The sequence below is a fragment of the Nothoprocta perdicaria genome, unplaced genomic scaffold (assembly GCF_003342845.1).
Source record: "Nothoprocta perdicaria isolate Ctin4 unplaced genomic scaffold, notPer1 scaffold_68, whole genome shotgun sequence".
Classification (NCBI taxonomy): Eukaryota; Metazoa; Chordata; class Aves; order Tinamiformes; family Tinamidae; genus Nothoprocta; species Nothoprocta perdicaria.
In genome coordinates this window covers 3,599,724-3,621,560 of record NW_020455954.1, presented here as the reverse complement: position 1 = coordinate 3,621,560, position 21,837 = coordinate 3,599,724, and the positions used below count along the sequence as shown (strand labels likewise).

The 21,837-nt window shown below is 41.5% G+C and overlaps 1 protein-coding gene across 1 annotated transcript in view; it reads left to right on the top strand.

The window, feature by feature from the left end:
• The first annotated feature begins 3,504 nt into the window (after positions 1-3,504).
• The window catches only part of TSPAN9 (tetraspanin 9), an 81,662-nt gene continuing 63,329 nt past the window's right edge, over positions 3,505-21,837 (top strand). Inside the window, exon 1 of the mRNA XM_026050324.1 lies at positions 3,505-4,254. Coding sequence (XP_025906109.1) covers positions 3,895-4,254 — 360 coding nt within the window. The 5' untranslated portion in view covers positions 3,505-3,894. The remainder of the gene's footprint in view (positions 4,255-21,837) is intronic.

Genomic DNA, 21,837 nt, shown 5'->3' with positions numbered 1-21,837 from the left:
TTGCCAGTTGCCTGCTCCGGTTTGCAGCAGGGCTTCACACCACAATTTTGTGTTCACAAAACATGTGAAGAGACCCGAACGAAGTGCAGGGGTTGCAGGAACACTGTATTTTGTGCTTGACACTGACCTCCAGGGAGGATAAAACTAAGGATTGGGAGGATAAAAATAAAATGCTACATACTTGGTGATTTACAATAAAAATTGGAATCACTGAGATCTCTGATTTGAGGACTGAGGTGTTCTATGCTGAGGTGGGAACTGTGTAAATGAGTATCAGTTGGAGAACCAGCTGGCATTGTTGTTCATGCCTTGTTATTAATACCCTTCCTTTTCCTTCCTTCCGTCATTCATGTTCCTTTGCCTACCTAGTAAGCAAAAATACTCTAAATTCTTCCCTTTAATACTTGGGTGAGACATGTTGATGCCATGGGCTGAAGTTGTCTTGGTTTGGTTTGTTTTTTTCCAGGCACTTTTGTGTGGCATCGAACTTCCCTATGTGGGGGAAATCTCAACAAGAAAATTCAGTGATTCAGTAAGGAAATATTTATGAGGTTTAGAATGGGCTTTTGAAGGGGTTTCATGCTCAGTTCCCTCAGTAGAGGTGAGATCTGCAGTGAAGTGGAAGGCATTCTGTCCTCTGCTGAGTTTCCCTTTACAAATGCCCAACATTTAGGTTCTGCCAAAGGGTTCTTACAAGTTCCAGTAGAAGGAAGGGGCATCTAATCTGTACTGCAGCTCTGCAGCCTCTGACTCAAGGGGCAGAGTGTTCCTGAAGCTTGGAAGATCTCCCTGGTGGCACAGGCCTAACCCTAAGAAAGTCACTGGTGTCCTTTGTACTTGGCAGAAGGGCAGGCGGGTCAGGAGCTGTTTGTGCTGCTGCCTGTTGTGGGTATGGGCCATACGTGTTTCTTTTGGTGATCAACTGAGTAAAAACCTCATTTTGAACATGTTGCAGTTGGATTTTAATGAAAGGCCATTCAAATAATAGTAAAGAAAGCAAATATTTTGTAATATTTGAATGCAAAAATATAAAATTTGAATGTGACCCAATAATGAAAACTTGTTAAAAAAAAAGAAAAAAATCTTAGGATGGAGAATTCCTTTTTTGGTTGTTTTAAACCACGAATGGAAAACTTCCACTGAACCCTTTGCTTTCTAGTCTATGTCAGCGTAATTTTATGACAACTTGAAATTATTGTACACCTGTTAAACAAAAGTAGTCCTGCATTGGCAAGCCAGTGGGTGCAGGAGAAACAAAAATGCTTTAAAATACTTGTAATTTTTTCTTCTTTTTGGCTGAAGGCTTCATTCTGTGTGACAAGTAAAAAAACCTGTGAAAGATCTATTTAAAGCAGAGGTGAAACGGCACAGCTTTACTCGGGCAGCAGTTGAACTTGCAGAAAGAAGAGCTGCTTGAGGTTGCTGAAGCCGTTCTCGAGCAGGCCTAAAACGCTGCTCATCCCCCAGGTTCAGATGGTTCAAGCTGGTACCTACAAGTCCCTCCCATGTTTTCTTGTGAGCATATTGGCCCTTGATGGCTGCTTGCTGTGAAGGTGGTAGATGCATCACAGACATGTACCACCAGAAATGCCACTGTGGTGGCACTGCTAACTTCTTTATCCCTCCTTCCCTCCCTCTTTCCCTCCTTCCTCATGGGTGTTTTGTGCATGTCCATTTCTGCTGCACTGTACTGCTGTGCTCTTATATTGCAGTCACATGATGGAGAGGCTTCATGCAAGTAGTTCTGGAATGAATCTTGAAGAACAAAGTGGATGAACATGTTTGACGTGTGCTTAGGCATGTGGTTTAAATACTGCTCTCAGGAGGAGCAGAAGAGATGAGATAAAAGTTACATGTACATACGGGGTTATTTCATGGCATAGAGCAGTTAATGGTGGAGGAATCTTGTCACAAGAATTTGTGATTCTTATCTGTTTTTTTTTTTGTCACAGAAAAAAAATCTGTTTTTTTGTCACAGAAAAAGCTGATCAGTAAAGATGCAGCATAACTTTAGGGTGTAGGTTCTGATGATGTTATATAAAAATAGTATTTTAGGAGGTTGCCAGCCATAGATGTCTGAGATTGCAGATATGATATACTGTCTTTTCTCAGAGGTATAAAATAATTAATTGGTGCATTATAACATGTATGTTAAAAGGCCGGTTGAAATTACAGAGTCACACACACACTCACAGAAGGGTTGAGGTTGGAAGGGACCTCTAGGGATCATCCAGTCCAACCCCCCTGCTCCAGCAGGGACACCCAGTGCACGGGGCACAGGGCGGCATCCAGGCGGGTTCGCAAGACCTCAAGAGAAGGAGACTCCACAGCCTCCCTGGGCAGCCTGTGCCAGGGCTCTGGCACCCTCACAGTAATTTTCTCACATAATTTGCCCTCACAGTAAAATCCTGCCTAATTTTTTCTTTTTCTGGGAGCTTCCCTGAGAATCGCCTCCCAGTATCTATTCTTTATTTACCCAAACAAAAGAATAGCCCAAATTATAAGCCGTTTCATCATCCTGTGCCATCAGCGCGCTCTCTTTGCACTCCTTTTCTACTGTCTTGCGATTACATAAGCCTGACCTGAACCCCCCCGCGCCCAAGGCCCAGGATTTCCATCCCTTGCTCCCGGCCCTGCCTCATCCACACGTGCGCACCGGGGCCCGCTCTGTTCGAGCCCCGGCAGGCGGCTGGTTAACGTGCTGCTTAAATCGCGTGTTGGGTAGCGGAGGGTTTAGGTGCCCTGACGTTTCAGGTGCTTTCAGAACCGTTCGGTTATTGGGGGAGAGCAGCTCCGCTTCCCGGGTCCTGCTTAATTACGTCCCAGCCGCGCTCCGTTCAAGCGACACACGCGCCTGGCCGCTGCATTAGCCCCTTCCCGGTTCCTGGTCCCATGACATTTGCTTCCGTGAGGGGAAAAAAAAAAACCCCACCCCGCCGGTGCACGTCGTTACAGTGCGAGTCATGAGCGAGAGGTGAGCGCCGGCGAATCTACCCGATTGCGGGGTTTTATTCCGTGGAAGGCGGGTATCGTTCCCTCCCGGCTCCTTCTCAGCAGCAGCCCAACAGTGCTTGACATTTAAAGCGCTTTTCTGTTGTGCACTTGTATAGTCAAGAGTAATTTTAATCCTATTAAAGATATTATGTCACGGAGGTGTGCCCTGGGGGGAGAGGGCCGCTCCTCATTGGCTGCATGGGAAGCAGAGGGAAGGGGGGGCCGGGCGGGCGGATTTATTACTCGATAGTTAGGTCAGGGATTTCTGTGAGAAATGCCCAGTGGTTGCAGTTGCTGATGATTCCACGTCAACGGCAGTGCAACGCCGCGCGCGCCAATGGCTGAGTGCTGAATGAGCTGCTGCAAACCGGTGGAGGAAAAAAAAAAACAACCCAAAAAAGAGGGGAAAAAAAACAAAAGGAGCAGGCAGAGCGCGAGCTAGGGAGGCGAGCTGAGAGCGAGGAAGGTGCTTGGGTAGAGGCAAGCCTCCCAGGTGCGCTGCAGGAGCCTTTTGGAAATGGATGCGAGGACCAGCTGCTGCCGCTAGAGCAGGGACGCTGGGCGAAGGACAGAGCGAGCTTATGGCTCCTTTGAATAAACCCGAAGTTCTGCAGAACTGATTCATCGAGCTCCATCATGAGTGTGCTCCTGCGTGAGGTAGTAATGTATGAAGCCACACTAGAGATAGAGTGCAGCCTGCTGTGGGGTAAAAAATGAGAGAAAGCAGCAAGCATGCAGGGAATATGGCAATGAACATTGCAGTGGTTGTCTGATTTGTATGCACGGGAAAAGAGAAGCAGAACACGAGCAACTTTTGTAGTACTATGGAGTTTGCGAGGCACTGCATTTAATGTTGAGAGATGCTAAGCGTTAAATCTGACAACACTGAAAAGAGAGATCATGGAGAAGTCAAGTAGTGAGGATTCTTCAATTCACCGGAGTCCATCTTTGGATAGCAAAGACTCTGACTTTGCTAAACCTTCTACCTCAGGGAAGCAATTTGGTCGAGGTTTTACTGCTGGAGCTTTCTATGGTACAGCTGGATCCCGCACACAGAGCCACACTGGGGTCGGAACTGGGACCGGCGTTGGGACTGGCAAAGAAAGTGACAAATACAGTGCACCCAAAGGCAGCAAATATGTGGTCTTTTACCTGGATCTATCCTTTGTTTTCCTTTTAGAATTTAAGAAGTGCAACATGGCAAGAGGCTGCCTGTGTTGTTTGAAATACATGATGTTCCTTTTCAATTTAATATTTTGGGTGAGTACTGTCTTTTTAGTTGCCTTCATTTGTCAGCGTATCCTGTGCTGCTGCATTATGTGTACAGTGCATCTTTAAAGAACTACAGTCAGCTCCCCCTCGCTTCTCTCCCTCTCTCTCTCCTACACGTAAGGAATGTTTCCAGTGTTAAACCTGTGTATAATGGGAAAACATACTTGCTTTCTATTATCTTGATTAACACAGAGTTATTGTACTGTGCCTACCAATTCTTAAAGAACATGGTTTTAATATGTCTTTTGAGCTGGGTTACTGAAGAAAGGGTAAAACTGTTTTAGCATTAAAATCCTGTTGTAGCAGGATTTTTACATTCTGTTGCAATACCTCATGTTTCATTAAACTGCAGTTTAATATACATTTAGAATACAGTCTCAAGGCTGCCGTAAATTCCATTTCTTTGTAAACTTCATTTGAAAAACTGCTTTTTCATTTGAAGAAATTTGTTGTCACTTCTTAATTTACAAAAAAAAAATATATATATATATATATATCTCATGCATGCTCCAGCCTCCTAAGGTGTCAGCCTAAATGGGGAATGATTGGAATGCTGAATTAATCTGTATTCAGTTTCAGCTGCAGTTGTCCAAACTGGCATGTAAAGTTGGAAAGCAGGGCTTTCTTCTGAGCGCTCAAAATTGATTTTCCTCCATCAGCCAAGTGGCAAAGGAGTTATAGAAGTGCCTCAACAAGCAGATTAAAGCATAGTGAATACTTTGAGCAAAGTAATGCCATGGAGAAGGAGGGGAAATAAGGTGGAAGTCAACCATCACCTGGGCATCCTTGAATGAACAGTAAGGCTGGGAAAATCAGAAACTAATTGAAAGACTAACTGAAATAGTAATTTTTTTTTTTTTTTTTGTAAATACAGCCCAGTATCAAATCAATTTCCTTAACTGAAATCAAGGGCCACTGCTTTCTTCATGGTTTTAGTGCTTGGGCATATGGAAAAAATGATTCAAGGTCGTAATCCCGAAATACTGAGTACTCTTCAGAAGCAAATGAAATTTGAAATTACCTGGACTTATTTTGGAAGAAGGAAGGGCGTTCATAGCCCAGTCCCTAGAGCTACCTTTGCTGTGGAGATATCAGCGTTCAAATTAGGAGGCTTACTAAGAGCCTCTCTGTTTGTCATGACCCACTTACTGAAATAACCTTTAAGAGCAAGAGGTAATGGGAGATTTGGGCTGGGGTTGGACCAGAGTGAGCAGGCATCCGTGAGCTTCAGCGGTGAGACACTGAAATGCTGCAGCCACAGAGGGCATGGGGGCCTTGCCTCAGTAGTAAGGGGGAAATCTGTTAAACAGAAAGGTGGGACTGGCCTCTGAGAACCAGCTCGTCCAAGTTCCTTGGTTCATCTTTTGTTTGTTTGTTTGTTTGATTGATTTTAGTTTAATTTTGCTTTGTTTTCTGTACACTAACCATAACAGAAAGTTTCCAAGTTTCCTTACCTATTTCAGGAATATATCTAGGACATTAGCTTTATATCAGGCTGGCTATATGACCCAAAAGCTGTATTGCATTTTTCAAGCAATACCTTGAAAGCATTTCTATTTTTCTTATGCCATATGTTGTGATTACTTTTGCAATAGCTTGCTTGATATCATTGCTTATGTTCTCTGTGATCAACCATTAGTAATACCTTACCATTTGCCTTTAGGCTTGATATCTTTTTTTTCCTTTTTGTCCCCTTGCCAAGCAGCATTTTTCTGAACTGTGTGCAAGCAGGCTTTCCATATATATTTTCCCTTTTCTTGAACTTGCACAAAGTACTTCGAGCCTCCTCTCTGTGCTCATCTCTGTATTCTTGTCACTCAGCTTCTACTAGACTTTGGACAAGCACATTGCTTCTTGTGGTAGGACTTACCTACTACCACGTGGGCAAGGTCACTAGTATCCCTGTACTCTCTCAGCTCTCACTCTAACCTCAGGATCGCCTTTTCCCTCTTCTCAATATGCCTTTGCTTCCTGTGTTTTTACTACTTTTCCTGTTAATCTTGGTCGCTGCATCTCTGATATTCTAGGAGTGCTTTTTGTATGAGCCAGGCTATGCAAAATGTGAATGGTTGAATGGTGAATCTGATGCTTTATAGAGAAAAGCTCTATGTAAGATGTCAAATGCTTTTAAAGTAGCATGCAACAGAAATTTGAACCACTAGCCTTGTCTAGATTGTTCTGAAGTTCTGCTGTTTTTTATGTTAGCTGACTTAAGTTCAGTCTTACAGACTAGTCTTGAGAGCAGCTTTCCAGTGTTTTCAGAGGACTGCAGTCTTGTTGGATATTTTATTTTATTTACTTATTGATTTTAATGGGACGTTTTCTTGTCTTGTGTCTCGGAGGACTCAGTTGAATAAAACTGTCACCTCCTTTTCTTCATGGAAATGCTGTCTAGAGTGAAGCAAGCTATAGACACATGGTCTGTGGTTTGCCACCTCTGGCTTCCTACCTGGAGCCTACACAATTCCACCGTGGCCGTCTGACAGGCCCTGGCTCTTAGCTGAGGTCTGTATCTGCCCCTTGCTCACACCGGGCTCTGGCCAGCGTCCTCCTCTCCCACCTTGTTGTCTTCTGCTGGCTTCTCCATACGGAGAGCCAGAAGCACTGGCTTCTCCATACGGATTTGTCCGTACTTGCACCCCCACTGGGCCCTGAAGCCCTCCCTGTTATTTGAATCCCATCTCCCCTGTCAGCCCTTTGCTCCCATTCCCACGTTCTCCAATTCTCCACAGTCCTGATTTCCCAGGAAAAAGCACTCAAAGCCTGGCTCCCACATCACTGTCAGGCCTTGCTCCTGCTGGTGGCCCCCTCTGCAGTTTGAACGTCACTTCCTTTGGATGTTTTGTTAACATAGCCGAGTCCAACACCACGGCCTCGCGGCCTGCTCTTGAGCAGTGACGGACATCTTTAATAATGCAAGGTGGTTTTCCTTTAGAAAGAGAGAGACACCCATTTTTGAGCACAAAATCTCCCTCAGCCTGCAGCGGAATGAGACTGCTGGCCCCCTGAAGTGCATCTCAAGAAACAGCGGTTTTTATGTAGATGTCAATTTAGGCAACTGGAGGCCGCAGTAGCGAAGCTGCGTTTCAGGGAGCCTTTAAGCAGGTGCCAGGCCAGCAGCTGTGTGGCGAACGCAGCAGACCCTGGGCAGCCTGCCCGAGCAGCTCGCGTGCCACAAAGCTGCACTGTTTCAAGCCTGCAGGTGCAGGCGCCTTGGCTTGGGCGAAGCTCTGCTGCGCTGCAGGATATTGGTGTTTCTTAGAACTTCATGGGTAGTTCCCCTTCCACGTGAGAAATGGTGGTGGCCTTGGATGTCTCATGACGGCCATCTGCCTTCATCGTGAGAGATCCTCAGGGATGTTCCTGTACCTCAGGGATGTTCCTGTACCTTGGCCCAAAGAAGGATGTTCTTCTGTAGAATAAGAATCTTCCTCCATTATTTGCTTCTTGACAGCAAGAAAAGCCTGGGAAATATTCAGTCCATCACGTGGCAGCCAGATGTACTTCCCCGGCCCATACGTGTTTGGAGACCATCTAAATGTCTGCTTGAAGATAATGGAGATGTGCAGTGGTTAATAGGTTGTCTCTGGTTTTCTCTATCAAGCATATTCCTGTCAGGACAGCTTTGAGAAAGACGTGATGTATTGTTGCTGCCTAATGAAAATTAAGTAGTGGCGAATTAGATTCGTGGCAATAACAGCTTTTTGAAAATTAGCTACAAATCTATTAGTTAATGCGGAATGATGCATTCTGCAAAGCAAGTTGATCAAAGAGGGACCTACCAGGAGATGGAAACAGAAGGTGTTTCTGTACAAGATCACTAAGAACTCCAGGTATTTCTCTGTGGTCGTCTGTGATTCTTAGCAGTTGTTCTTGGCCATCTGGCATTGCTTTCTTCTGGAGATTAAGCAAGTCTGAGCTGAGGGTTAAGCAAGCTTATAGTATTTAATTGTGTGGCTAGGATGATGATTTACAGAATTTATCTTAAGTGCATAATATGTTTTGCAAAGGGCCTGGGCTAGTACATATGTTGATTTAGTTTGCCTTCAGGAATATTCATGTATGGAGATTGCAAAGTAGCCAACAGAGTCCTGCAGATAAAATTAAATGTATATTTTAATTTGTACAGTGAGCAGCTTAATTGTCAAGAAGATAGTAAACAAGTACCACGATTAGTGTATAGATGTTAATGGGATAGATTTCCCTTCATTGAAATTAGATGAAAGAATTAGATAAATTGTTTTCACAGAAAACAGTTCAAAAAATCTTACTACCTATTTAAAAAAAAATCTACAAAGCAGAAATTTTGAAAATTCATTTGTGAAATGAGTTTCACAGGGTCCTAAAAAGGAAAGTTTAAAGTCACAGGAATAAATTATAAAATCTTCAGTAGAAAAATTTGCTTGAGTAGCCAGAAACAGCCAGAAAAATCCCTTAATGTGGTTTATTTATTAAATTGACTTGAAATTTAGACCACATTTATAAATCTTATACATTTATAAATAAATTTTACAATAGGTTGTAGGCATTTTCCCTTGCTAAAATACAAGACGACAAGAGGGAAAAACGTGGGCTGGTAAGTTAGCTAGTTGAGAAGCACTAGCAAAAAGTTAAACACAGTAAATTGTTCCCTTACTCTTTTTTTTGTGAAAATAATAGAGCCTGCTTATCTGAACCTGTTGGGCAGAGAGTCGAAGCTTGCGAGTAGGCTTCGTGCCTGTGCATAGCTGAAAGTCAGTCTTTCAAGTTTAATGACATTTGCAGAGTCCTTGAAATGAGAACAAAATGACGGCTCGGCACGGGGAGCGCAAGCAAATTTTCTCCGTCACTGCCCTACCGCTCTTTGCATGATCTTGATTCCAATATATCCTGTACTTTGGGAGCAACAGTTTTCTGACACGCGGGGAGTAAGGGCAAGGAGAGACAGAGAACGACCCTGAGATGCTTGCTCTGTGACGTAACAGCAATATTTATTTCTATCATATTTTGGTGGTAGTGACCTAAGTGAGCAGTGCAGTGACAATTGCAGGTCAATCCCACGAAAGTAGGACTACTGAAAAAAAATAATTCACTTTAAGAGTGACACACTGAAATCTGGAAAGCTGGAGTCTTAATTTTCTCAAGGTTAATCTTTTCAGTTTCATTGATAGAAAATAATCAGCTTTTAATAGATAATCCAGATATTTTGAAAATACTCTAGCTTTTAGCTTTTTTTTTTTTCTTTTCCAAATGATATATCATTATGTAGGGAGCCAATGCCACCATGTATGTCACTGTTGGACGACAATGAAGCAGATATTTCTGCAGGTCAACATTCTGGCTGGAAGGATAAGTAATTTAATTAAAACTGAATGATGTCCTTGTGAATATATTGTATGTTCAGGTGACATTAGAGAATAACGGCCAAATATTATTTAAAGCTGGGACCAGTTTTATGAAATGCACTTGAGAGTTCTGTGGCTGGAGCTCCGTACTCATGTTAGGGAATGAGTCTAAGCTATTGAACTTACAGGGAGACATCTGATACAACGTTTTTCATGGGATCCATCTCCCTTTCTGCTCTTTCCTAACGCTGTATTCTGATCAGATTCCTTTTTTTTTTTTTTTTCCCCCCCATAACTTTTTTCTTTTTTGCTTGTTTTTTCTTTTTCCTTTGGTGTGGAATTCTTGAGACTAATTTTACTCTAGCTGGAGGTAGGTATAAAAGCGGTTTGTGTCTGCTCTGATGGATAAGTGATGTTTTGATTTCTGACTAGAAAACAGATTTGCCTGAAATCTCTGTTTTACCATAGTCGCCTGGATATAGTTGTTTAATTATTTGTGTGTTTGCAGGTTTACAGGCTGTGACAGGGAGAAACAGAATGCAGTTTGGATATGGAAAATAATTGATTGCTCCCCTTCCCCCCACTCACAGAATTAAACCTCTTTCTTTAAATATATGATTCAGGTTCTCTCCCTCGGATCCTCTGATTCACTATGTGACCTTGAACAAATTTCTTCCACCTTCTGCAACTTGAATCCCCTAAGTTTTAAAAGCAATTATCGTAACAACTTTTATAAAGCTAAGGCTATAAACATGGGATACAATTATTTCTAACTTTTAATAAACTTAACAGCTGTAATGTTTCTTATTTACCTCTGGGCTCAAAGACTATATAGAACATTTCAGTAAGCTACTCAGGGATTTTTTTTTCCCATGCTCCTTTTTTCTCTGTTCCTGACACCTTCCAAATAAGTCTTCAGGAGGCTGATCCAAAGGACTATAATCTTCTTCACACAATTAGAGTAGGATGAGCGTGTAACTCCATTATCTGGCTGTCAGAGGAGGCATGGAATTTGTTTATTTAAATGCTGCTCAGACAGACAAGACCTGGGGACAAAAGATCAGAGGGTGCAGTCCAATTTGTGGTAAGTAAAGTTAATTGGGATTTCATTGTACATTAAAAAAAAAAATTAAATGTGCCTAATGGCCAGCCAAGTCATCCTGGACATACTGTTAATATTGTGTTGTATTCTTAGTAGTTCTTCTGTGTTCATTTCTTATCACTGGGTTAGGTTAGGTTAGTAACTAGGTTAGTAACCTAACTATGGTTAGGTTAGTAACCTAACCATACAGCAGCTCAGTGAAATTTTCAGTCAAAGGAAGAATCCTCCCTGAGTTACCCTGAGGTAATAAATAAGCCACACCATGTCAGTCAAGTAAAAGAGGTAATGTGGTTGAAGGTGTGATATTAAATATTGAATATGAATAGTTGCTAAACCTGTTTTGGAGGTCACATAAGGCTTAATCATTTTAATACCATTTTCAGAAATGACTGCAGGCACTGAACTCCAAGCAATTTCACAACTCTCTGAAACAAATTAGCTTTAAATCATTTCAGATAGAACATCTCCATCCAGCTCGGACCCATGCTGCTTGAGGAGAAAATTAAATTGTACTATTTATTGAGCAGAGATAATTGAACTTCTAAATGTTTGGAAATGTGACTGAGATAATACTTCTTCCTTCCTCCTGCTTTTCCTGAGCTGGGCCAAAGTTGACCCTGCACTCCAAACCTGTCTGATTTAAGCACTCCATCCAGTATAGCAGGGATAGTGAATATCCTTGTTGCCCTCTGCCAACTATAAATTTAAAAAATCACTTTAGCCCATCCTCATTAGTGTCACCTAGAACTTGGCATCATGCTGAGATAGTGCAGAACTAGATTTTTCCATGGGGGCACCATATATTCAGACATGAAGTTTTGGGGATTATCTTTGATTAAACTGTAGCTAAATCCCTACAACGACAGTAACCCATCTGCACCCGTCTGTAGGTGTTTAGTAACTTCCCTGGCTGTCTTGTCTCATCTCCCATCCAGAGCACAATATTTTGTCCTCCGTACTGCCTAGGAACATAAAGTCATTGGTTGCCCCTTGCTTTCCTTTCCATGCAGAATGGCTGCAGTTACTTTGATGGTTTTGCATCATGTGTGTTTGTTGTAAAATAAAGTAAATGAGAATTTATTTTTTTCAGAGACAAAAGAATAATTAAAGTATGCAGCAAAACCCCCATCCCTGTGCTGCTGGGGAAGGAGTTTTGCACCCATCAAGTCCTGTTGAATGTACTTCACTGTTCTTACAAGCTGAATTTGGCAATCTTGTCCTATAGTGATACATGAAACTTTTCATATCTTCTATTACTCCTGAGCCAAATCTTCATGCTGTTTCCAATAACCAGAGACATATACTTTGGAAATACTGGGAACAAACATCCAAGACACTTAGAACCCTGGCGAGTCATGAGATGTTAGACAATTAGTATCTTTCTGATTTATTTTACGGATTCCTCAAAATTCTGTCCTCCTTGCATTCATGTGCAGTTTCAACTACGGTGGGTACGAATTGTAGCTCCATGGTAGGAAATGACAAGATCGTTGCTGATTCCTACACGCAGCACTCTCAAAGCACCCTTAAGTGTGGGAGAAGAGTGCGACCTGTGTCAAGAGTTGTTGCAAGGATTACCAACAGCAGAACCCATTATGTTACTCTCCTGGCAATTGTAGAACTATTAATTTTTTAGTCTGTAAGGGGTTGTGATGTGGAAGTATTCCTGAAATAACTTTCTCTCTCTCCTTTTTTTTTTTTTTCCTTTAATATGATGAACAGGACTGAAACAAGAAAATCATGAGCTATGGATGATAAGATTATTAACGGAGGATTATACGCTGTAGGGGTTCATCAGCTTAATGAATTACTAGTCATTAGCAGAGATGTATTAGTTGCTTATGTGCCTGCTTCTACCATGCTGCACATGTGATACAAAGCATGTTAGCCGAACGTGTACCAGGTAACTATGTCAGCAGCTAAAGCAATTCTGTTGTTTGTAGTCATTTATGTGTACAGTTCTGTAGCCTGAAATTATGTAAAAATGAAACAGAGGGGAAAGAATAGGCATACTACTGTTTTTGCACTGCTTTTAAACCAAGGACTTTAAAAATATACTTTTAAAATATTCTAAAGGTATTTTTAACCTTACAGATAAAATTTAATGCTTGTGTGTGTGACTAGGCCTGTGCAGGAATACACATTGTATCTGCTACACCTTCTGTTCCCACCAGGCCTAAACACATGTATTTTCCTCTAGCCACCTGAAAGATATATCCTTCAGAGTGAAGGTAACAGGCCGGCTCCACATGTCAGTAAGATTAATTGTAGGACTCCTGTTGTCATCTTTAATATCTGAAAATGTATGTGCGAGGATCTCGCTTGCATTTGTAAGTGTCCTAATGTATTCATATCCAGTACCTACTAAGACTGCTTAATATGCTAATTTAGAGAACTGAGGTCCACACAAACGTCGTTAATCTAACATGAATGATCATTGTATGTGACCCCTTGTGCTTTATTAATTTTTGAGTTTTCTGAGCCTGTAGCACACACTTTTATTTTTCCTTTTAGATGCCTTGATTTGGATGGGGATCTCTCTCATAATTCTTACATTCCAGCGTGATCTACAGTGTGCTTTTGGAGCCGTCTAAATTTTTTCCACCTTTTAAACTTTCAGTTACTAGAATGGCTACTTCTAAATCAGAGGTTTGTTCTTTAAGTCTTCTTGAATGTATTATTAAGCACTGTTCTCTTTCAGTGCTGGTGCTGCATGACCGATGCTTGTTGCTAGCAGCGATATCACTGCTGACTAGCTTCACTCCTTCACAAAACTATTTTTTTTTCTTCTTCAACATAGTCTTGGAGAGCATCCAGCCAGTTACAGTCTTAAATTGGGTAAAAAAGCTCCCTGTCACCAGATTGCAATTCAGAAGTGTAAACATTTCATTTTGTAGTAAACAGCTGTTTTAAACTAAATCACAAGTAAGGAATCCCAGTGACGTAGTTACTTTTTCCTTTCCAGTTCATTTAGCTGTGGCCATGCAAGCAAAGGGCACCACCTCTTCAAATTCCTCAGGATGTGCACCAGGATGTACTTAATTTAGGAAAAAAAAAAAAAAAAAAAACAGAGTTTATGTTCTTAGTTGCTCCTTCCTTGGAGTTAGTGGATTGTCCTCTCTCCTTTGTTTTCACTACTTCAAGGAATAAATATTTTATGTGTTGCCGTCAATCCATAGAGTCCTAGGGTTGCTTCATGTGTTTCTCTTGATGGCCATGTAGGTGTGGGCAGTGCTGTTATCCTCATGATCCAGGTGGAAAGCTGGGCCACCAAAGCAAAAGCCAGGCCTGCAGTGGAGCACAAGGTAGATGACCAAAGGCTGTTGGAGACCAGAGTTAGCAAGTGCACACATAGGCTGGCTCAGCCTGCGTGGACTCATGTCGACTTCTGCTCAGTTGTGTTTGTGTGGCATTGCCCATCAGCTCAAAGATCCTGCTTAGCATGCACCTCCAACAGGGGCGTCACTGCAGTTGTCTGCCCTGCACTTTCATTTCCAGATCAGCCTGGGCAAAGACAGAATAAATCTGTCACTATTCATGCTTTAAGTGTGTCCTACTAAGTGACTTTTACAAGGTCAAATCAAATTTGAATCCGGATACCTAAAGTCCTTGCTAAGTGTCTTAACTAACATGCCATCTGTTAGGCCCCATCCCTTCTGAGGAACTTGATTCGATCAAGCTACTCCTGATCTCCACTGTGCAGGATGGTCTGCAGGCACAGAAAGCCTTTCAGTTTTATGACCTTAGAATATTCTCTTTTTTTGTGTGTGTTCTCCAGTAGTCTAGCACATCACAGGCTTCTAGTGGAAGTTTCCTTGTGCTGCGTACCATATTTCCTAAACTCGTCATCCCAAAAATCTCAGTAAAAAAATTAAAGTTCTTTTCTTGTGACTGTCATGCAGGAGACTTTAGTCGCAGTAAAGACCTTGTTATGGGATGTCTCTCTGGTAATCATTGGTCTTTCTATGCCACTCCAAAACCACCTAATAAAATCATTCCATAAGTAAGTACGCTGACGTTGTATTTAATAGTTCTGAAAGGTGCAAGTGAGAAGAAAGAATTTATTGAATAAAAAGCTTTGTATTTGACAGCTGGTGATAATACTTATTTTTACTTTTTGGAGCCATTCAAGGCGTATCTTTGCCTCCTGTTGTCGGAACAGTGTTTACTGTAATGGCTTTTTCGGGAGGAGGGATGTGGACAGAACTTGGTGGGATTCCCTCCCCTCCGACAGCAGTCAGCAGGGTGCTAGGCTGAGCTCTGCCAGTGCAACACAGGGCCTTGTGTCTTAGTAAACCTGCTTTAAAATGCAGATAGCCAATGTCATCTTCAGTTCTTGTTTGTTCTTCTGATGTGTTTGCTTTTCCATTTCAAGTTCTTTTTTTTTTGTTGTTGTTGTTTTTTGTTCTTTACATTATATCTACTTAAAAATGCTTATAGATGTCCTTGTAGCTGTGACCTGCACAGATGTCTATGATGTATGACCTTGGCATGATCGAACTATCTATTACTTAGGCTGGAGGGTCTTGAGAATTCTAACTTTGTGCCTTCTGGTAGAAATAGAAGTTTACCTTTTTGTTGCATTTTCTTTAGTTTTATTTCTTAGCATCTTCTTTCTTTTATAAGTTATTTTGAATAAAGCATTCTTGTCATTCATGGTTTATTAGATGTCAGTGATAAGGCTTTTTCTGTCTTCCTGCAAGCATCTGAATTGATGATCCAAATAAATTATAGTGAGGTTACAAATGTATTAAGACAAATATCTTTGATTTCTAGCTGTTTTCTTTATCTGTGGTATGTGAGGCTTGAATATAAAACTGAATATATTGGATCAGACCTACATTCGTCTACCTCATATCCTACTTCGTATCTCTGAAGGTAGCTGCTAAAGGATGCAAAGCAGTTACAAAATAGGATAAATGCATCCTAATGTATCCTAATCATCCCTCAATTTATTTCTCTATTTTCCAGGGGATACTGGTTTAGGGTTTTCATAAACTAGAGGTATTAGATATATCCTTGGCACTTAATAGACACTAAAAGACTTAGACAAATTTGAATAAAACAGAATCACAGAATGGTTGAGGTTGGAAGTGACCTCTAGAGATCATCTAGTCCAACCCCCTGCTCCAGCAGGGACACCCAGAGCACGGGGCACAGGGCGGCATCCAGGCGGTTTTGGAAGATCTCCGGAGAAGGAGACTCCACAGCCTCCCTGGGCAGCCTGTGCCAGGGCTCTGGCACCCTCACTGCCAAGAAATTTTTCCTTAAGTTCCTGTGGAACTTTTGGTGCTTCAGTTTGTGGCCGTTTCCTCTAGTTCAGTGGCCACCACAGAAAAGAGGCCGGCCCCATCCTCCTCACTCCCTCACAGGTATTTATATACATTGATATACACTGGTTATATACCTTTATCAAATCCCCCTCAGCCTTTTCTTCAGGCTGAACAGGTCCAGCTCTCTTGGCCGTCTCCAGATTTTCAACATCTTTCCTACCGGGGAGGACCAAGCCCAGACAGAGTATTCCAAGTGTGCCTAAGAAACGCTGAATAAAATGGAGTAATCATATCCCTTGATCTGCTGGGTATGCTCTTGCTGAGGTAGCCTGGCACATGATTTGGATACTTACAATGATATTTTTGCTGTCATGGTCTACTATTTTTGGCACAGCTTTTAGCAGAGTGGAATGCACACCACTCCATGGAGAGGGCAGGAAAACGAATAAAGTAAATGAATGCTAAATGAACATGAGCATAGAAATCTTTTGTTCCTTACTTTTGAGCATGCACATTCATAATACGATACTGCAATTAATAATTTTTGTCTTTTTATTGCATTGCCCCTGAAAGAATGGATCTAACTTTTCCCTTGTACTTTATCTCTCTGAAAATACGCTTCAGCTAAAGCATTTCTGCACCTTCCTGCGCTTTTCAGCGCATTTAGTAGCCCATCATGCAGTTGTCTCACTTGAAGTCGTACGTCGTTGCTGACTCCATCTGGCTGGTCGTGCAGCTGGCAGAAGTGCTGACAAGAACAAAAAGAGTGAGCTGGTTATTCTCCCGCCCAAGCAGCAGCAGTGCGTGGATCGTGCTTGCTAGTATGGTATATTGATTTTAGGCATTGCTAAATGGTACACGGTCCAGTATTTATCTGGACTGCCAACTGCTTTTTTGCCTTCCACGGTGTTTCTGCTCTGGTTATGACTCCTACAGCCCAGCCAGTGTTTGTTTTCCCTGCTAAGCTTAGTCTCGTTAACAGAGCATGTATCTCAGAACCAGGAGATTTTGGGATCTCGTGATTTTTCCCTGGGCTTGAGGGGTTTGAACACTTTTTATAAAAACCTCATTTTTTTGGTTGTCTCATGTGTGACGCTTTTAAATCGATGCTTTATATTTTAAACTGGGGGGGGGAGGGGACAATTAAACCTTGAGTACAATGTGTCTTTGTGGAAAGCAGACCACGGAAATAGGGTAATTTCTTTTCTTTTGTTTGTTTTATTAAAGTGCAGACATCACGACAACTCTGTGCATCTGTTCTGATGTGTCCTATTTTTAATCCCTTTTCTTTTTTTCAAATTCCCGCATATGTTCTCTTTAGCTGGCTATATTGTAGCCAAACAGTATTTCTCTCAGGATAAATTATCTTGCTTGTTCTAGTGCAAAATATCTGTGTTCAGGTATATTTCTTTATCACAGTTTTAGGAGGTCTAAGAATGCAAGTTTCTTATTTAAAAGCTTCCTTAGGTGTGTGTGAGCATTAAGCAGTGTTCGACACATGTCTCTCAGCTCAAGCTTTAGTGGGGCAACTGTTCCCTATTTCAGCAGTCTTGGGGCTTTTTGCCCTGCTTGTTGGATGTTACTTTGCAAACTGACCTTAATAACAGCTTGTTGGGCTGATTAATGGAGACTCCAGAGAATAGCTCTTTACTATCAGATTGTTTCATTTTGCCAATGTACTTTGCATTCCTGTGGTGTGAATAATAATCAAGTGATTTAATGAGTTGTTCCCCCAGATCCATTCAAGGCGGCACATCCTGATTGTAGCAGGGCATGGTTTTCCAAAGCTTAAGCACTGGCTGCATGCTACATGCTGAATATTGACTGAACTATGTAGTTCTCCCATACATCCAAATTAGAAACTTTGCCATGGATTTCCTTGTCTGTTTTATAAATAGAAGTAGCACCAGGAATGTCATTGGTATGACAACTATTACTATTACTAACTTTTTCCTAATTTTGCTGATTCTTAACCACCAGAATTTGTTTCTGTGTCATATCTCCTGCTATGGAATGTGTTCTTCCTGAAACTATTGTTTCCTTACAGCATTTTTTTTTTAATCTGAAAGGGTAAGAGATCTGTTCTTGCACGTAGGTTATCCCAGCTTTTGCAGTGTGTGTTTAACTACACCACAAAACATAGGTGTTGCCTGTCCCAATTCCTGCATCTTGACAGAATCTCAGGACAGCTGGAGAACTGAATGCATTATGCAAGATCTCGGGGTGAAGTCATGAAAATGGAAAGGAGAAAGAACTTCTATTCGGATCTGGATGGTTTCTGATTTCTTACTAACCAAAACCCAGTTTGGAGATCCCCATTTTGTATTTATAAAGAGTTCTCCAGCAAATCTAGTCAAGGAAGATATGCGTGAAATTCATATAAAAGTAGGATAACGACATTTCTGTAATCCTATATGGCCTCTTGCTTGTTTCAACACATACACAGCAAAACCTTTCTTTAAAAAAACAAAACAAAACAAAAACTAAATGCTTCATAAAGAAATATGAAGGAAAACTGGGAGTATCAAAGCTTCCTCCATTACTTCTCCTTTCTGTCCTCGGTGAGTGTCTTTTTGCCTGCCACTTTTTGCCAGGATCACCAGGACGCAAATTGTCACTGTCCCAAAGTTTAGCTCTATACTAACATACTTCTTGGCCCCTTCCAGTCTTGCTGGTGCCGGTGTACTGCTACCTGTCCTGTTGTGATTCAAAATTAGAGCAACTGAGGGAAGCAGAGGTCCTGATCCTGCTCAGGATTGGTGAGGTCTAACAGTTGCTTATTTGCTTTCTTCCCCAGCCTCTGTCAAAGGAAGCTGAGAAGGTTCATTTGCACTTGTGTGAGGCACTGCTTTTATACATCTCATAGCACCGTGCCTGCACCCACATAGTTTTTTTGACGTGACTTCAGATTTTTGAGTGGATAATAGGTAGGTAGCCACATTTATTAGATTTTTTTCCCTGAGATGTTGAAAGAAGCTCAGCACCCTTTAAAGATCCCTCTTTTTGTATTCAACTCATTGGTAAAGGGTTCTAGAAGCTATAATTACAATCCTCCTATAATGACAACCTCAAGTATAATTTTTTGCTTCAGTGCAACTTGAGGGAGAGACTTCTCTCCTCGTTTTTTCTGCCCTGTGTTGTCTCCTACCTTTGTTTGCTCTTAGAGACCACGACCTGATGGGATGTTCTGAGTTTCTGCTGCAATATGAGTGCAGATTTATGGCTGATGCAATGCGCTCACTGGCCAGTCAGCTCAAGGTTAGCTGTGCTATGGGCAGGCTTGTCAAAGAAAGTGTTCAAAACCAACAGCATGAAGGGGAAAATCAAGTTTACTGCATTATGGCTACTTAAGATGATATATGGCTTAAGCTCTGTCTTAGGGCTGGAACGTGCCCTGAAATGCTGACACAAAAGGCAGTGGACAGAATCAGGGGATTCTGTACAAAATCTGCCACGGGTGTGACAGAAAGGAAAAAAACAGAGAAACCTAAAAATTGCCACAGAGACATGGCAATATCATCGTTGGGCTAGAAGGGCCATGAATTTTTTTTTTTCTTCCAGTGGATTAGGAAGCATTGGGGGTGCTTGTTATTTTATACCAGGTGTCTCTTATATTAGTTTGTAAGTGGTTAAGAAATACTGCTCTAGATGGTGACATTACACAGGAGCAAGTCTGACATTGTTCTGGTCACCTGGCACAGCTCGTGTTTTTGAAAATAAGCAGAAATTCAACCTTTTACCTAATGCTCCAGAGAGAAAAGGAACAAGAAGGTGTAAACTTCATGGACGAGCCACATTTGGACAGAGACTTATTTCTTTTCGTGCTGTGTGCCTCTATCCTTTTATTACCTACAAGTTGTCTTCCTATAGAGTAGTAATTCTTTTACTAGTAAAGCACATAGTCCTCTTTATTAGCCATAGTCAATACTTGAATCAAAGGTTTTCTGCAGTGAGGAATTCTAGAATATGCAAGAATGTTTTTATGTCTCTGTTCTCTTATTTTGTTTGTCATTAGTTTCAGGTGACACCTTCATAGCTTTTTTGCAAGGGATTTACAAAGAGAGAAGCAGTGATTTTCCTTTTATGCTTTCTGTTATCATATACTGTAATCTTTGTCCCATTTCCTCAGCCCTTGTAATAGTTATGTATTTCTTCAGCGAAGTTGTTATTTTATAACACTTAACACTTGAGATTGCTGCTTGAGCCGTCAGTTGTCAAACAAAACAAAACAAAACGAAAGAACAGACAACAAGAAAAAAAGGGAAGGACTTCAAGGGAAGACTTGAACTGAAATATCCAAATCAAAAACAGTTTTCTTGAACGCATTCCTCACTGGCTGGGCTTTGCTGGCTGAAGTCAGCTCACTGGAAAAGGTCTTTATTGTCTTTCCAAAACAGGGACAGGATTCATCTGGCCGTGCTTATCTGTATGTGGCATGACTGCTATGGAGATCTGTCCTATGGATGCACTATCTGAGAGATTCCTCAGAAACTCCCTTTGTAGACAACAGGGAGGTTATGACTAAACTTGGTCTAATGTAGGTGATTAAAATTAGGGCCGAGTGAACACGACTGCAAGAGCTTCTACAGCTTCTGGTTGAGTTGTAGGCAGCTGAAAGAGAGAGATGAATCTTGCTCTCAATGTTCAGTTATGAATCTCTGTAAGTGATCAGTGGCAAAGGGGTTTCCAGTTTGCAGACTCCCAGGGCACATGGATCTGTTCTGGCTTTTCTACCATTTGTTTCTTTCAGTTAAATAGGATAGTCATTTAAATTTAAAATGTCTTTGTCATTAAGCAAAAACCTGTCATCCTGATTTTCTTGAGTCACATGATGCCAAGTTGTCTCTGTTTAATGTCTTAATTAGGAAGAGTCCTTTAAATGTTGTTTTCACTGCCTAGTCATTCAGCTATAACAATAAGGATAGCAAGTACTTTTCAGACGACAATGACATAGGCTTTATTTAACATTTCTGATTTAAAGGTACTGAATTGGGAAAAGCTGCTTAAATGAGTGCATTCTTCTAGCTCCAGAATAAAGTGATTTTGTAAAAGAGATTCCTGCTCATTCTGGACTAATGCACCCATGTGATCCCATGGCAAAACCATGAAGAACTCTATTCATCACTTCAGGGAGACTCTGCACAGCGCGAGTGCGAGCTTAATAGCACAAAACCCATCACCATAGCGGCTACTAAACTGCTGCAGACTTGAGGCTGTTTCTTTACAGCTTCAGGTTCTTCACAGGGCCTTCCTTTATTAGGTTTGCTTACAAAAATTCCCTGGTGGTGATGCCTTCCAAACAGATTTGGGATACCTCTACAGAGGGAGTCATGGGAATGTCTCGTATTGTTGTTGGATGTGTTGTAGATGAAAGACCTTGCTTTCCAAAGCAAATGGTTCTTCAGGTTCTAAGCAAAACGTGAGGTTCAGAGGTCAGAACAGCCCCGGGATCCAAGCTGCTTGGTGGTTAAGCGCAGTTTGCTTCCTACTGCTGCCTTTCAGGAGCGTAAACTAATCAATCAAATATATAAATTCAGTCAGTCAGGACTTCAGGAGAAGCGCAATTCTTTTTGCGTGCTAATCCTTCTGAAAGGAAAACTGTCCAAAAAGAATCCGAGAGAGAGATGGGCACAAGGACTATTAATACACTTTTCTTCATAAGATTTCAAAACCTCCCTAAGGAGAGCAATTATCTTTCTCTTGGATTTCGAAGTAGATGCCTTTGATAGGGAAGTGGATCTATTCCTTAAAGGCTGATAGCAAAACTGGGAATAGTACCGTGTACTTCTCTGCAGCAGATGAGAACGCTTTAATTAGCCATGTTAGCCAGGGCCTGTATAAAAGTGGCATCTATCATGGACGTTCCTGAGTA